This window comes from Panthera onca, chromosome F2 (assembly GCF_046562875.1).
Source record: "Panthera onca isolate mPanOnc1 chromosome F2, mPanOnc1 haplotype 2, whole genome shotgun sequence".
NCBI classification, from domain to species: Eukaryota; Metazoa; Chordata; class Mammalia; order Carnivora; family Felidae; genus Panthera; species Panthera onca.
The window spans coordinates 23,559,055-23,577,138 of NC_138356.1; the positions used below are offsets into that span (position 1 = coordinate 23,559,055).

An 18,084-nucleotide genomic window follows, 5' to 3' on the forward strand; every position below is an offset into this window, starting at 1 on the left:
TTCTAAGTGGGGGGGTATATGTATATGCATGATTTCTTTCTCCATATTCTACGAAAAAAACCTACAAAGTTTAATTTATATTGCTCTTTGAAAAAAATAGATCCCTCATTCTTAAAAAAAAAAAAGCTGCAAATAGCCTCTTTGATGATAAATACTTGGATTATAAAAAATGAGGTACAGGGAAGAATGAAAAAGGAAAGACAAAAGGCTGATTCTCAGATTGGTCAGCTACCTTCCATACTAATTCTTAATGGAATCTGCATTACGGCCATATTCTTAAAATGTTATATGCCATAGGGGCGCCTGGGTGGCTTAGTCAGTTGAACGTCCGTCTTTGGCTCAGGTCATGATATCATGGCTTGTGGGTTCAAGCCCCACGTCAGGCTCTGTACCGACAGCTCAGAGCCTGGAACCTGCTTTGGATTCTGTGTCTCCCTCTCTCTCTGCCCCCTCCCCTGCTTGCATTGACTCTCTCTCTCAAAATAAATAAATGCTAAAAAAATGTTTTTAATGTTATATGCCATATATGTTAAAATAAATATTTAAAGGAAGCCTGTAACTGTAAAATAAGGCTGCTATAATCATATTAAACTTCATAAAAGGAGATAAAACCAGTTGAAATGTATTAAGTTTGAATTGTATTTGAAAGAAAGATTTTAAGTAGGTATTTTAAAGCTTTCTACTGACATTTTCATCTTGCTAGAAACAGTACTAACGTCTAAAACTCAAAATAATAAAAAAAAAAAACCCTCTATAAAACCCTCCTTGATTTTGTAAAAATAATTATGGTTTAACTAAGACGATAACTATTTCTTTGTTTATATTCTTAATGTGAAAAAAGCAAACCTGGCTTATAGTTTATCCAGAAGGTTTCAAAATCAACACTATTCAATGGATGATGATCACAAAAAGGGGACAGAGAATAGCAAACTGAAATTAAATTCATCTAGAAAGGATAACTTGCTAAAAGAATTCATTTTCATTTCCAATCAAATCACTTTTCTAATGACTCATTTAAATAGAGCATGATACTATGATTTATGAGAAATATACATTTGGTCTTCACCCCTTTTTTCTGATACTAGCTCCCCATACCCTTGGTATTTCCTAAGTATTGAAAGCGATAGAGTCGTTTGCTAAGGATGGGAGCTGATCGTCAATGGAGCCAAACAATGATTAGAGGGTTAGAGCTTTCAGTCCCATCCCCCTGACCTTGGGGGATGGGAGAGGGGCTGGAGGTTGAATCAATCGCCAATGGTCAATGATTTAACCAATCGTGGTTTCATAATGAAGCCCCTGTAAAAGTCCAAAAGGACAGGATTCTGAGAGCTTCTGGGTTGGTGAGCACATGGAGGTGCTGGGAAGGTGGTGCGCCAGGAGAAGGCGTGGAAGCTCTGTGCCCTTCCCTCTGGCTGCTCTGACTTATATCCTTTCACAATAAACGGGTGATCTAGGAAGTAAAATTCTCGGAGTCCTGGGAGTTGCTCTAGCAAATTACTGAACCTGAGGAGGAGGTTGTGGGAACCTCTGATTGATGGCTGGTCAGTCAAAAGTACAGGCAGCAACCTGGGCTTGCTACTGGCATCTAATAGTTGGTGGGGAGGGCTGAGGGTGTCTTGCAGGACTGAACCCTTGACCTGGGGCATCTGATGCTGTCTCCATGGAAACAGTACCGGAATTGAGTTGAATTCGGACACCTTGCTGGTGTCCTGAGAATTACTTGGTGCTGTGTGGGAACCACCCTACCCATACACATACACTGGAATTAGTACAAGAACCAAAAGACAAAGAAACAGTTTATATCTAATTATACAAATCTAGATTTCTAATAAAATTAGTATGGCCAAGCATATTAATGTTATAACTTAGAATAACGTAAATTATAACACAACAAAACAAAATCTACTTCAGTTCAAATGCACAGCATTTCAAGAATGTCTCCGCCATAATAACTGTCTTTAAAAAGCTGAATAGTTACAGGGCACCAGGGTGGCTCAGTTGGTTAAGCGTTTGACTTCAGTGCAGGTCTCCCAGTTCATGAGTTCAAGCCCCGCATCGGGATCTGTGCTGACAGCTCGGAGCCTGGAACCTGCTTCAGATTCTGTGTCTCCCTCTCTCTCTGCCCCTCCACTACTCACGCTCTGTCTCCATCTCTCTCTCTCTCAAAAATAAATAAACATTAAAAATTTAAAGAGCTAAATAGTTTTGGGGTGCCAGGATCAGTCAGTTTAGCATCTGACTCTTTTGGCTCAAGTCATGAGCTCACAGTTCGTGAGTTTGGGCCCCGCGTAGGGCTCTGAGCTGGCAGCGCACAGCCTGCTTGGGATTCCCTCTCTCTCTCTCTCTCTCTCTCTCTCTCTCTGCCCCTCCCCGCTCACATCGTCTCTGTCTCTCTCAAAAATAAAAACTCAAAAAAACTTTTCTTTCTAGAAAATAATAAGACAGTCAATAAGAACATTCATATTTTAAAAAAGGATAGTTAAAATGCAATCAATAAAACTTCAAAGAAACACTCATTTATGACAGGGATCCAAACGCTTGCATCTAAAATATGATAAAACTTAAGGTGAGCCCAAACAGTGATAAAAGTACCAAGAATGTGCAGGTGTTCAGTCACATTCTGCTCTGTGAAGTCAGCTTTATTAATAATAACTTTAATTGCATAATAATTTTAATTATTTTGTAGATTTAAGCAAAAAATGTGAGCTTAATACCTACATTCTAGTAAGCAAATAGGCTTTCTGTAATTTATAAATTTCAATTAAAGATTGAGTAATGAAAAAAATTTAAAGCTAAAACAACTTAGTTTTCAGTACACTAATATATTTTTACTTTGTAATACAATATAGCTGTCACATACAAAGGCTCTGATAGGCTTAAATCAAATTTCAAATGGTCAAGGAAGGCCAAAGAAGGGTTTATACAATATTCAATAAGCAGTAATATCTATTCAATATACAATAACAAAATAAAAAAGTACTAACCTAGAAACACAGAAAAAGAATTTATTGTTTTAAATTCCAGAAAGAAAAATAACAGAATAGCATGAAATCCATAACAAGCTGACCCTATAATTTCTAAACTACAGTCCAGTTGAAACATTTAAGAAAGAGAAACAGTCTACATGTTTTTCTACCATGTAAAAGATACCTGATAAAGTTAGTAACCTACAAACTCTCAACTATGAAGAACCTTTTACTGTGACATCATGAAGATATGCCATGTGCTTGAGAAGACACTAAGCCATTTCCCACAAAGATTCTGTTCACTGCTCAGATGCAGGCTGTGATCTCTCCGTGACACAGGATTTTACATCAATACCAAGCTCATTCGACCAAAGAAGCACAGTAATGTTTTCAAACCATCTGTTTATGTTCATTAGTATGTAAAAATCACAGTACACAAATTTGGAAATGTTTAACTTGTCATAAATAAGAGTATATCATCTTAGCATAAGCTTTATAAAGAGGTCTGAGCAGTCAGCCCAATAATGAGGGAAACAGACTCTCCATTTTGACTAAAGTAATTATAAAATTATAATTGTTATCATTACCAAGAATTAACAAATAAATACAAATAAAAAAATTTAAGTAGTTTTTCTGGCAGCAAAATTATATCTACCATAATAACATCTCCAAGCAAAAAAATCAATTCAGAGCTTGAATGTATTTTGTGCTTTGTTTCTATAAAAATGCAGTGTTATTCTCAGACATTTCTAAATGACTAGGTCTGTAAATAAGCAGTGAATTTCTTTTCATCACAGTTTATTTCTAGTTCATTGTGTGCAGATTATAGATAGAACTAAGAATTATTAGCTTTTCTCCAGTACTTTAACTATATGAATCAAGGTCTTTTTATTTTAAACAGTGATTTATTGTCATTCTTAAGGTAAACAACAAAAACAAATTCTAAAATTTTTTAACTTTAAATCAAGTGTTTAAAATTTCAGACGACAGAGCCAATAAGTGATAACAGCTTCTTCAATTCATATTAATAGTCTGATTAAAAACACTAACGATTACCTGGCAATAGATTTGAAAGAATCGGGTTTCTGTGAAGGCAAACAAACAAACAAACAAACAAACAACAAAAAAAAAAACCATGCAAAATACCTGCCAAAACACATGATCTTCTTTCTGATTTCATAACTAAACTGGTAAAATTTTTATAAATACATGATCATTCTACACAATACAGATCTTCTAGAGCATTTCTAAAGGAAATTACAGTTTTTGGTCTTAGGGAATAAGACTAAGATGGAAAAGGGGATGAGAACAGTGAGATCTGAGGGTGCAGTACACTCTTTCTACGCACAAGCACACGGCTGTTCATCCAGTCAAGTCAGCAGTTACAGTTCAGTACATGATTTTCAAGGCAACTAAGAAATCAGGACATAGGTATTTCCTCTTCCTAGAGTTAACAATTCTTTTAAAAGCTCTATCCACAAAGGACTGCTGGGTTTTTTTCCTAAGGGAACAAAGAATAGGGGAAAAAATTCCCATTCCCAAATTCATATACACAAGTTCAGTGAGCTGTGAGCTAGAGTTAGACTAACCAGTAAAACAGAATTATTAGTACCGAGGCAGGTCCTACCCTACACGGTTCAAAACGTGATCCACTAAAACAAATACATGTTTTTATGCTTCAAACAACTAGAAAGCATGTCCTTATTGTTCTAATACCATGTTTAACTGACTCCTAAGATAACAGAGTTCTAGGATGTTGTACCTTAATGGTATACCTGAATCATTACTAGCAATAGAATGCCGACTTCAAAACTGCTATGGAAATAAAATCATCATTAGAAAATCTCAGCCTTATTGTAAATGAGGGAGAACTTAGTGCTAAATACTAACACCAAATGTATGAAAGGCAGAATTTTTGTTTGTGGAAGACAGAGTGAGAAGATAGATGCACCCAATCAAGACCAACTGGAAGACAGAACAGAGAATTAAAAATGTTCAAAAAAAAAAATAATAGGAAGAAGAAGAAAAACGGAGGAGAGCCAGGAAGCAAAAGATGAATGGATAGAATGAAAAAAAAAAAAAAAATGAGGCACGTGCATATGGCTCTCTTTTTTCTGACCTCTGTGTTCCTGATACTTTACAATGTAAGTGGCATATAGATCACACTAGCAGGCAAGAATGAGCTTTCTGATGGATAGAGATGAAGGATTTGGGGCTAATGAATTTTTTTTCTTGTTTTTGTTTTTTCTTGTAATTCATACCTGAAAGCCTTGAATCCTTGCTAAATATTCCAGTTGTTTTGAAGGTTGTACTGGAGAACAAGGGGGAGTAGGAGAACTTCCTTTTAAACCTATGGCTTCAGCTGTAGGAGACGTTCCATTCATTAGGAGTTCCCTGGCAATGGTAGCTGAACTATTCGATGTGGGAGATATACTGAAGAAAGAGCTTGAGGGTTGGTTCATATCTTTGGGTGACAAATAGCCTAGAGTAGTGCCAGAGATTACTTTGTGGCGGCTGGCTTCCATCTCTTGATAAACATCAGGAGACAAATGAAGAATTCCTTTTGGAGCTGTAAATAAAATGAAGGAACAGTGTTACTACACTTAAAATAATTAAAATAAAAATAAAATAGTTAACTTAATGCTTTTACTTGGTTTAGTAACCAAGTAGTAAGAAACACTGTCAATCAAGCATCTTCCTCGCACCTGCAGAGGCAGAGGCAGAGGCAGCCTCAGTTTAGAGATGAATAATGTATAGTTCAATATTCCTAAAATCAGAAGTTTAAAAAGATTAGGAATGTGCTCGGTCTTCAACGTGCAATTTAATTTTTTATGATCTCATAGAGACATGAACCTCTAACATACACAGCAACTGAGAGACAGTAGGTAAAATGAGGGCTGGGATCAGTCCAAATCATCAGAGGTACAAACTCATAGACCTGATGGCCTCCAGGTGCGGTTCCTCTTCACAAGGGTGTCCCACAGACAACTCTCACTCATGAACATTTCAAAGAGTGACAGAGTGTCTTCTTCCCAACACTGGCACACTGTCCTATCTTGCAAATCTCATTATGATACCACCATCTATCTGCTCGGTTGTCCAACTTAGACTCCTGGCTTTGCCTTACCCAGTAACAAGTAGTCACCATATTCAGTCTAGAATCTGTCCCTTCATCAAGTGCATTAGTTCATGCCAGAGGGTGGACAGGTTCTGATATCAAAAGGAGTGAGCCTGGGGCTATGTTATCAGTTGGTGGGGTTGTAAACATATAAATAGAAGCACTTTCCTCTGACCACCATTTATCTCAGAGATGTTTCAAACTGCATTTCACACTGCTTGTTCTAATGTCTTTGGATCAGATATTAGCAAATCACAAATCATGCTATCTTATAAAATTACTGAGAAATCACCACTTCTGGAGAATGTGTTCTGACAGATAAAACCTAATTACCATGCTCTCTCTCCTGTCTCTCTCTCCAACCATTAACCTTGTGATTCAAGCCTTCAATGTTTCTCACCTGAACTACTGTAACAATCACTAAAAGGTTTCACTGATACTAGTGTCTATTTCCCCAAATGTCTATAACATAGTCCCAAATAGAAGTGTTCTATGATAAATAAATCTGGGAAATAATGTAAATTATATCACACACACACATACCTACCTTTTGGAGGATTAAAAATGCATATTAGCATAGTAAAGACTGAGAAGTCCAAAAGAATAAAAATCTATTCAACTTGGTTTTACCCAGGACTTCCCAAATTTATTTTATATCTAAGTTTTTTTTTAATTTAGATTTTAATTCCAGTATAGTTAATATACAGTGTTATATTAATTTCAAGAGTCCAATATAGTGGTTCAAAAATTCCAAATCCCAGTTTTTTACATAACATTGATAACAACTAACACTTTGAAAAATGCTAAGGCTAGTGATTTTCTTACGTAAACATCTTTTCTGGCTTCCCATCACTATGCTATAAAATTCAAATTCCTTGGGATGCCATATCAAGCCCTTAATTATCTGGCTCCTCCTTACATTTCTATCCTCATCTAAATTCTTCATAAAGATCTCATGCTCCAGTCATGCAGATATATTCACACTTCTTCCAACACTCCATGCTATTTGATCCCATCACATCTTTATTTCTACTGTTCAGTTATACACGTGCGTGTACACACACATAGTTAAGCTTCTATTGCTAGGTTCTAGGTGCTGTGCTAACCAATACTGTCCTGACCTCCAGTGAGGCTCATTCTGTTGGGAGAGGAAAATGAAAAGGGCTAATATGTGGCAGGTGGCTCAGAAGAAATGAATCTAGAGAGCCGTGGGATGAGAAAAGTTAAGCACTAAGAGCTCAGGAAAGGCTTCTCGAACATGCCTGAACATGCTGAAATCTGACAGCAGATTTTAAGGGATAAGGAGAATAAAGCTGAGGAGGAAGAAAACTAAAGGCAGACAGACAAAGGCAGGGACCGGCAGAATGCGTGTGCCAGGAAACCTCAGGCATTTCCTTACCACTAGGGCATGAAGAGGGAGGTGGGTACTGCAAAAGGTAAAAAGTGGAGGTAGGGAGGGCCAAACTCCAAGGACTTTATCCTGATAACATCAAAACAAAGAAGTTATTTTATAAAATAATTTATAGCTCAAATTCATATATCAGTCCAATTTTATGGATTGATTTTATGCTTTTGTGTTAGTTTTATAATCAGGAAAAAAATTTCAAATAAAATTTTTTAAAGAAAATATGCATCAAGGCACTTGGGTGGCTCAGTCAGTAAAGCATCTGACTCTTGATTTCAGCTCAGGTCATGATCTCACGGTCTGTGAATATGAGCCCATGTCAGGCTCTGTGCTGACTGCATGGAGCCTACTTGGGATTCTCTCTCCCTCTGTCTCTGCTCCTTCTTCACTTGCGCGGAGATGTGCTCTCTCCCTCTCTTCCTCTCTCTCTCTCTCTCAAAATAAATAAATAAACTTAAAAAATATATGCACTGGAAAAAATACAGATGAATCTCACTAAACAGAGGAAACTATTTTTAACATTTTGCTTTAAAGATACAGTTTTAGTATTTTTTATATGAACTCTTTTTTGTTGTTGAGGTGAAAAAATGTGCTAAAACACAGGAATACCGTATCATCCTGTTGTTTATAAAACAATAGACTTTTACTACTAATATTAAAGCATAATATTTAATTATACAAACTATTACCTTAAACAAGCCCATATTGTTGGACATCTAACTTGTTTCCAAATTTTTGTAACTGTAAACAACATAGTGATAAACATTTTTGTTTTTAAATCCTTGTTTATAAGAAAATTTATTTCTTTAAGTTAGAAACAGAATTGCTAGTTTGAACAACGTGCATTTTAGGTGTTTTTTGACGCTAACAATTTGCTCCAAATTGGCACAGCTCCACAAAAGTTGTAACAATTTCACATTCCCATATTCATATATGAAAGTACCTTTTTCCCCCTATTTTGGTATTGGATATTATTATTATTAAAACATCTTTGCGCCTCTGCTTTCTGTTAGTGTAGATAAGGGAGAAGATCTTTAAATAATATCCAATACCAAAATAAGAACCTCACTTCTGGGGAGGTGAGAGGAGCTAAAGATTTGAGTTCAAGAACCAATGGTCAATGATTTAATCAATCATGTCTATGTAATGGAACCTCCATAAAAAGCCCCTAAATGATGAAGTTCGGAGACCTCCTGAGTTTCAAACATATTGACATGCTGGGAGGTTTGGTGCATCCCGATGCCAACTGCTGTGGTCCAGACCCTTCTAACTGTTCATGTTATACCCTTTATAATAAACCAGTGATAGTAAATAAAATATCTTCCTGAGTTCTGTAAGCCATTCTAGCACATGATCAAACTTGAGGAGGGGGTCGGGGGAACCCCCTAAATTTATAGCCTGTTGGCCAGAAGTACAGGTGGCAGCAAAGGACTTGTGCCTGGCATCTGAAGTGGGGCAGTCTTGTGCGACAGTGTCCTTATCTGTGGGGGTCTACTTTCCATTCTGGGTAGTGTCAGAATTGAGTGGAACTGTCGGACACCCAACTGGTTTCTGGAAAATTGGAGAATTGGTTGGTATGGGGAAAAAGATCCCCATATATTTGGTGTCAGAAGTGCTGTAAGTAAAAACAGGTCATATGTCAAAAGCGATCAAACTGAATACCTTATGTGCAGCTTATTATACTTCAATTATACCTCAATAAAGTTGTAAAAATATTTACCAATTTGATAAATGAAATGTCTTATTGGTTTTTGTTTTTTCACTAGCTGCATAAATACCACATGTAACTCTTATTTGAAGAATAATTTAAATGTTATGACTCTAAATTCGACACTCAATTTAAGAAATCAAGAAAGTAACAGCATTACTTCAGTATTGTTATTATACAGCAGTAATGGGCTTGCCAATAACAATATTATAAAGCAACAAAAATGCTCTCTCAACACTCAAGAGAGGCATTACCTCACAGTATAAGAACTCACGCAGGGTTCAGACTCCCTTATTCTACAGTAAAGCCTGCGTTGACTTTTCTTCACGAATAAAGAAGATTCCTTTCTACAGAGCTCAACTAGTAGAATAGTTGTTGAAAGAGTATAAAGACACATGTGGATTTCTGCAGTCAACCACTGAATGATTTTCAACTTGAATATTAGTAACGGAGTAAATGCACTGGTTCTTCCTGTTGTAAATTTAAGTAGCTTTTCAGAAGGGTAAAGATTTTGAAAGTAGAATCAAAGTGTAATTTAGGTTATAAATACTTAAGGACTCTTATTTTGCCAATTAGGCCTCCCGGAAACCTATAACAATTTATACTTCCAAATATTTTTTTTAATGTTTATTTATTTTGGGGGGAGGGAGAGGAGGGGCAGAGAGAGAGAGACATACACAGAATCGGAAGCAGGCTCCAGGCTCCCAGCTGTTAGCACAGAACGCTGCGTGGGCGCGGCTTGAACCTACAAGCTGTGAGATCATGACCCGAGCAGAAGTCGACTGAGCCACCCAGGTGCCCCAACAATCAATACTTCTATTAGCATTGTGTAACTAAACCTGTTTTCTCATCCTTCTGTTGAAACAGGCTTTAGTTATTCTAAATAATTATTGACACTATAATATTTCACTGTTATATTAATTTACATTTGATTACTATGCAGGATAAACTTCTTCTCATGTAACCACCTAGGCTTGTGCCTTATTTCCTGTTAGTTTGGACCTCAGTTTTGCTCATGGACTTCAAATGTATTTCCCTTGCTCAAGCCTGCTATATCCTATTATATTCATGCTCTTAGGATGTCCTGAACCCATTCTCCCATCATCTGTCTTTTGTCCTAGATTTTGCCTCCCATCTTCATACTATCAGTTTGTAACCATTGCACACAGCTACCTTGCAGATACAACGCTGGTATTATGCTAGCACTTTACATTAATTATCTCATTTAGCTCCCCATAATAACCATATGAAATGGGCATTTTTATTACTCTAGCTCCATCCAAGTGGTTGCAAATGGCAAGATTTCATTCTTTTTGATGGCTGAGTAATATTCCATTGTGTGTGTGCACGCGCGCACACATGCGCGCACACACACACACCACATCTTCTTTATCCATTCATCAGTTGATGGACACGTGGGCTCTTTCCATAGTTTGGCTATTGTTGATAGTGCTGCTATAAACATGGAGGTGCATGTGCCCCTTCGAATCTGTATTTTTTTACCATTGGATAAATACCCAGTAATACAATTGCTGGGTCATAAGGTAGTTCTACTTTTAACTTTTTGAGGAACCTTCACACTGTTTTCCAAAGTAGCTGTACCGGTATACATTCCCACCAACAGTGTAAGAGGGCTCCCCTTTTTCCACATCCTCACCAACATCTGTAGCTTCCTGTGTTGGTAATTTTAGGCATTCTGACAGGTGTGAGGTGGTATCTCATTGTGGTGTTGACTTGTATTTCCCTGATGATGAGTGATACTAAGCTTCTTTTCCTGTGCCTGTTAGCCATCTGGATGTCTTTTTTGGAAAATGTTTATTCCTGTCTTCTGCCCATTTCTTAACTAGATTATTTGGTTTTGGGTGTTGAGTTTGAGAAGTTCTTTATAGATTTTGGATACTAATGCTTTATCAGATATGTCACTTGTAAGTATCTTCTCCCATTCTGGAGGCTGCCTTTTAGTTTTGTTGACTGTTTCCTTAACTGTGTAGATGAAACAGTTTTATCTTGATTAAGTCCTAATAGTTCATGTTTACTTTTGTTTCCTGTGTCAAACAGGATTTTAAAAGCCCAAACTTGCCAGGGACTGTGACATCTTACAAAATGAGGAATGCCAGACCATCATGAACATTTTACATGTTTTTCCCCTTGGGTTTGTGCTTCTTTCAAATGCGTATGTGAGAACCCTCTGGTTCGTGCAAAACCTCCTGGAGCATCTTTATGGAGCTTCAGTCTTTACCGGAAGAGTTATAGAGGACATTTTGAATCAAGACCTCTTAAAAGATTTTATCATATGTGCAGATAAGCAAACTAAGGAGAACCTTGCCTTTCAATGTTCAGTAATGTCCTGACTCTTTGAGAGAGGCTGAAGAACATAAATGTCACTGAGTAGTAGTTGGTATCAGGGCATCAGAACAACAGGGCAAGTCAATGCAGTAAGAAGGATAATGTCATTAGACTGATGCAAATGGTTAATGCCAGTCTATACGGAAGGATTTCTCTGCAAGTCCATGGAATGAGTGCACAGCTGCCTCTTAGTAAAATAAATTTGTCACTTTTTATACCAAAGCTTTTAATTTTTTTAATTTTTGTCACAAAACTGTTGGAGTAAATATTTCTTTTTAACATTATATTTTTTGAGAGACAGAAACAGAGCACAAGCAAGGTAGGGGCAGAGAGAGAGGGAGACAAAGAATCCAAAGCCAAGCTCCAGGCTCTGAGCTGTCAGCACAGAGCCCAATGTGGGGCTTGAACCCATGTACACGAGATCATGACCTGAGCTGAAGCTGGACGCTTGACCTGAGCCACCCAGGGGCCCCTAAATGTTTTTTAGTAAATACTAAAAAAATACCTAATAATACTCAGGTCTCCTTCTGCCACAGTAAGTTTTGCATAACAAAAAAAATTAATAATTCACATAGGGATGAAAATACTTTTTTGTAAGTGAGAGAAGGACCAGAATGGTGGGGTGGCAATTTCCTCTGATTGAAATATAGTGCATGTGGGTAGACTCCGCTTCTACTTAGTTACTATCATGGACAATTCACCAAATTTTAATAAGAAAGTAAATTATTTGTGCATATTTTGAAAGCTGATGCTTCAAATTTTTATTTCTTCTCTGATGAGAAAGAATATTTTGTTGATTGCTATCTCAGAAAACAGGCATGCTTCCTGATTAGCATCAATTATCTTAAAACAGCCCTCAACTTTTTGAATTGGTTATCTGAAAAGTTACTTGGTTGCTACTGGCAAAATTGACGCCTAATGAGTTTTTCTTTTTTTTAAATCTTTTGTCCAAAGATTCAAGTGGCAGCCAAAGATTCAATTGGCAGAGTCAAGCGTATGGCTGATTTTCCTGCTGATAAACATAAAGTCTGCCTTTGTAGCATTTGCTACTCACTAACTTTCCCTTGTGTGTCTTAATGATGGTAATATCTCTTAACATCATTCTGATCCACTCAATACACTTTATCTTTAAAGTTTCAGAAACAAATTGTTATTTTAAAAAAATCTTAAAAACTAGGAAACGGACTACTGTTTCAAAACAGGAAATGTGAGAAAAGCATGAGCAACATGATTTATCAGGCTTACAGTGATTTTTAAAAAACCACCTCTATGAAAATTCATGAAATCTAAGGAAGGTCTATAGTCTAGTTCATTGTATTGTACCCATGTCAATTTCCTGGTTTTGTGAATGTCCTGTAATTATATAAAATGTCACTATTGGGAGAAACTGAGTGATGGGTACATGCAAACCCTCTGCACTACTTTTACAACTTGTTAAACTACAATTACATGAAAGCACTGCTATGTTTCTCTGGGCCTCTCCCTCAGTACAGAGGCCCCAGAAGAAGGTGCCGCTGAGGCAAGAAGGACAGTGGCACTAGCACTGAATATGGCCCCAAGAGTAAGCAGGGCTGGCACTGGCAGTGCCTGTGCCTTGGGGTCTGCAGCTCTGACCCCTGCCTCTGCCTGATGCACCGTCCCTGGTTTCCTAGGCTCTGGCTTAGGGCTAGTACTCTTTCTTTCCCAGGTAAGCTCAGGGCTATTTATTAGATGAGTGCACATGTAGCCCAAGAAGGAACCAATGGAACCACCATGGCCATCTTCCTGGAGTGCAGATATGAACAGCCAATCCATCTTCTCATGATCTTTGGCAACGAGCCTGACTGGATCTTAGAAATCTCCCACTTGCTGCTGCCCTGTCATTGAGATGCAATGGAATAGGATGGTATTTTTAGGGGACCCCACCTCTCCCTTTCCAAACAGCTCAATATCAACCTGTCTTCCAGCTGAGGCTCAATCAAGGTCCCTAGTGCTAACTTTTAAGTCAAATATAAACTATTTAGATAGAGACAAGAATCAATTAATACAAAATTAGAAAAAAATTCTCCTGAAAATCAAACTAAAAAGGGAAAATGTTGGCTAAAAGCAGTACAATGAAAAAAATCAAATAAACAGGTAAAGAATTTGTTACAAGTTTCTTTTTTTTTTAAACATTTTTTTTTTTTATATTTATTTTTGAGAGAGAGAGAGAGAGGGACACAGCATGAGTGGGAGAGGAGCAGACAGAGGAGACACAGAGTTCAAAGCAGGCTCCAGGCTCTGAACTGTCAGCACAGAGCTTGACACGGGGCTCGAACCCACAAACAGTGAGATCATGACCTTAGCTGAAGTCTGACACTTAACCAACTGAACCACTCAGGTGTCCCTAGAAGTTTCTTTTTTAAGGTCAGTTTAAGAATCATTTTGGAAGGTAAAGCTCCCAATTAGCGAAAATTTGATCACATTTCACATTGCAGATGAGACTAAAGCTGTTCTGGATTAAAGAAACAGCTACACTGAAAAAGGAGTCATTATTGAACAAATGAACAAAATGATGTATTTTAATGTGCTCAAAAAGTATACCTTAAATCAGTGGTTAAAAACTAACCCTGTTCTTGCCCTTAGAGTTGGACAGCACTAATTTTTTAATTTGTGCATTGTATTGGTCTTTTTTCTTCTTTTGGCGGGGGGGGGGGGGGGGGAGCTACATTTAACATGATATATGTGAAATTATTAGTTTGGTGAATGTTTATGAATTAAATTACCAACAGAACTTTTTGGCATGATATGAAAGTCTTCTGGAGAGCACAGTACCCAGAGGGAAAAGTGCCAGCCCTGATCCACAACAGGTGCAACCCCAGGGCAGAGGCCTGACCGGTAGGGTCATGACACAGCACCCTGCGCACCTAAAAGAGACTGTGCGATGGGGAGGAGGGGAACCACAAAATGGTAAATGATCAATTTTCTTTAAAAAGCTAAAAGTAATAATAGCAACAAAAGGAGTTTTTTGAAATCTTTGTTGAAACAAAAAAATTTTTATTTTTTGAAACAAAAACATTGTTTGAAAAAAATTCAAATGAACTGGGAAATGCCTTTGGAAAGTTTGTTCCACTGTACATATGTACACTATCTTAGCCAAGAAAAGGGGTTAGTCAAGAGTTTTCAAAACCAAGAGCTGAACAGTTGTTTTTTCTTTAAAAAAGAAAACTTGAAAGTATATAATGACAAAGGATAAGGACGTGAGTATCGTGAATAAATTCACGATTCACCTTAATAATAATTAAAGTCTCAGCTGGCTTATATAGAACAAATCTGTTCTGTTCAAAAAAGACAGAACCATGAACATTTCTACCAAGTGAGACAAAACTGGGACAGTAAAAATGAAGTTTGAGAGCAGCTTGTGAACATAACGAGCCATGTTCAATTATTCATTTATTTAAATGGGGTTAAAATGTTTCTGACAAAATAAAGACCATTAGTTTTTTTCTTCACAGAAAAAAATCCATTAATGACTACTTACCAAAAACTGTAAAAAACAAAACAAAAAACAAAAAAACCCTGAAAAATGCACTACGTAAGCCTGCCATATGACACAAATGACCAGTCTCTCAGGAGGAAGAAACACACACTGAAATGTGTGTTGCAGCAGCCCCTAACATTGCACTCACTATTCCCCTGCCAGCATCCCAAGCATCTGTTCCAGAGAGCTCATAAAACAAGAATAAGCATAGGTAACATTCATACAGACCTTACTAGACAGCAGGCTTTGCATAGATTAGCTCAGTAATCCTCACAATAACCCTCTGTCACAGGAATTATGATTTTGTCCATTTTCCAGTTGAAGGCCCTGAGGCTCAGAGAGGTCATGGTGACCTCTCAAAGTTACAGATGGTAAGCAGCAAGGCTTGGGACTGCAACTCGGCATCTGGCTTTTGGGGTTAGCACATGTAACTACCCTTCAATCGGTAAAATAAACAAATATGAAAACAAAAACTCTTATTCTTTGCATCTGTACGTTTAAGTTCTATGGAAATGAGTCTTGAAATATTCTAACACCAGCACAGAGAAAAGAAAGTGTCAAGATATTGAACTTAATATGAGGTGTCTCCCGGTTTTCATTTCAAACCTATTTTCTAGGCTCAATGAACCAGTCTCTCTCAAGTAGCATGATAGAAAAGCTAGAAATAGGAGTCAGGCAGAAATCACTTTTAAAAAAAGAAAAAGATTTGCATTGTGAAACCACCCTTTGGGAAGACGTGTAAAAATAACGTGCTCAGTCAGCATCCTAATTTTATTTGTTGTGAGAAAGTAACTTCAAGTATTAGTTTAACATAACAGAAAAAGTGTAGCTTTAGGATGAAAGAACTTAATCCACATAACTCTTTTAATTCTCCTTATATGATATAAATTCTGATTTAATAATCTATTCCAAATTAGTCTATGTATTACTCAGAAAATTATGACTAATTCCACAATACTATAAATAAAAATGAACTGATTAGAACAATATACATATTTTTTAAAAATTTTAATGTTTATTCATTTTTGAGAGAGAGAGACAGAGCATGAGTGGGGTAGGGGTAGAGAGAGGGAGACACAGAATCTGAAACAGGCTCCAGGCTCTGAGCTGTCAGCACAGAGCCCAACACGGGGCTCGAACTCACAAACGGCAAGATCCTGACCTGAGCTGAAGTCAGACGCTCAACCGACTGAGCCACCCAGGCACCCCAGAACAATATAAATATTAAGTAATGTATCTAATGTTAAAAATCTCCTTGCAAAAATAACAAACTCATTTTTTAGGACCAGGAAAGAAACGGTCTAGTAAGACAGAAAACTCACACAAAAACTACTTACTTCAGCCAAGCACACACACACAAAAACTGTTGTCCTATTCTCACCTATAACACCAAAGGCCAAGTTGGGAGCTCATGCTTTTAACCGCCATCAAGCTATATAATAAGACTCCCCATCACCTCCACTGTGATGGTACTGGAGAAGGCCTAGTAGGAATCTGGGACTTTGACCTCACCCTATAGTATCAATGGAGATCACAGAAAGCCTGGACATCTACCCTACCCCTACCCAGCAGTAATGAGAAGCCCTTTCCCCTCCCTGTTAGAGTGTTGCCTGGAGAGGAACATTGGAGAGTCAGGATTTTAATCATCACCTAGCAGTGAAAAGGTTATCTCCATTGTGGTATCAATGAAGACTATGTGCAGCCAGAATTCCCATTCTATCCAGTAATAATGAAGAGTCCTCCACCCTGGGTATCATTGGAGGTAGAATAGAGAAACTGGACTTGTATTAGCAACTAACAGTAACAAGGTGGTGCCCCTACTCCACAGGCCAAGTGGTATCACTGAAAAAACAAAACAAACACCAAAAAAAACAAACAAACAAAAACCCCACAATGGAAACAGAAGGTGTACAAAATACCCAGTCTCATAGTATACTAAGAAAATATACAGTTTTCAATAAAAAATTTCAAATCATATTAAGAAACATGAACGAAAAAACATCAAAAGATGCCAATACTGAGAGGACAGAGATTTTTAAAAAATCAACAACAATGTTAAAGCAGCTATAATAAAAATGCTTCAATTAAGCAAGCAAAAACATGCTTGAAACAACTGCAAAATAGAAAGCCTTAGCAAATAGAAAGTCTCAGCAAATAAATGGAAGGTAAAAAGAAAAACCAAATGGTAATTTTGGAACTAAAATACACATTAATTGAAATAAAAATCTCAGTGGATGGTTTCAACAGCAGAATGAACAGAGGAAAGAATTAGTGAAGTGGAAGTTGAAAAAAGATATAAATTACCTCATATGAACAAGAGAGGGGAAAAAAAGACTAGAAATAAAATGAAGAACACCTCAGGGATCAGTGAGACTACAACAAAAGAACTAAAATTTGTGCTGCTGGTGTTCCAGAAGGAAAGGAGAAAGAAGGTGGGTCTAAAAAAGTACTGAAGTATAAATAATGGCTGAAAATACCCCAAATGGCAAAAGACATAAACTATACACATTCAAAATGTTGTGTGAACCCAGAGCAGGATAAATATAAAGAAATTCACAACAAAACACATCATAATTAAACTTCCAAAAACTGAAGAAAAAGAAAAAGAATCTTGAAAGTTAGAGAAAAAGCAAAACTTAACCTCAGGGGAAAAACAATTCAAATGACAGTGGATTCTCATCCCAAACCATGGGTGTCAAAAGGAAATAGCACAATATTTATCAAGTGCTAGGGGGAAGATGGGTGGAAGTATTGTCAACCCAGAAACCTATACCCAGCAAAAATATACTTTAGGAATAGTGAAGCATTCTCAGATATAGGAAAACTAAGATGATTTTTACCAGTAAACCCATGCTACAAGAATGGATACACCGAGACCTTTAGCAGAAAGGAAGCAAAAAAGAAATAACTACAGAACAGAAAGAAGGAAAAAAAACATGGTAAATAAATAATATGGGTAAAAATACTAGAATTTGTTTCTTCGCTGAGGTTTTTTTAAATTATATTTTCCAGACAAAGCAAAAATTATACTAAATGTATAAA

The 18,084-nt window shown here is 37.1% G+C and overlaps 1 protein-coding gene across 16 annotated transcripts in view; it reads right to left on the reverse strand.

The window, feature by feature from the left end:
- Positions 1 to 18,084, reverse strand: part of STAU2 (staufen double-stranded RNA binding protein 2) — a 306,203-nt gene that overhangs the window by 118,773 nt on the left and 169,346 nt on the right. For all 16 annotated transcript variants that reach the window (XR_013553422.2, XM_078441529.1, XM_078441532.1 and 13 more), the window contains one exon: positions 5,228 to 5,535. Coding sequence is in view for 15 of the 16 variants with exons in the window: in XM_078441529.1 (XP_078297655.1) it covers positions 5,228 to 5,535 (308 nt within the window). In the remaining variant the exon portion in view is untranslated. The remainder of the gene's footprint in view (positions 1 to 5,227; positions 5,536 to 18,084) is intronic.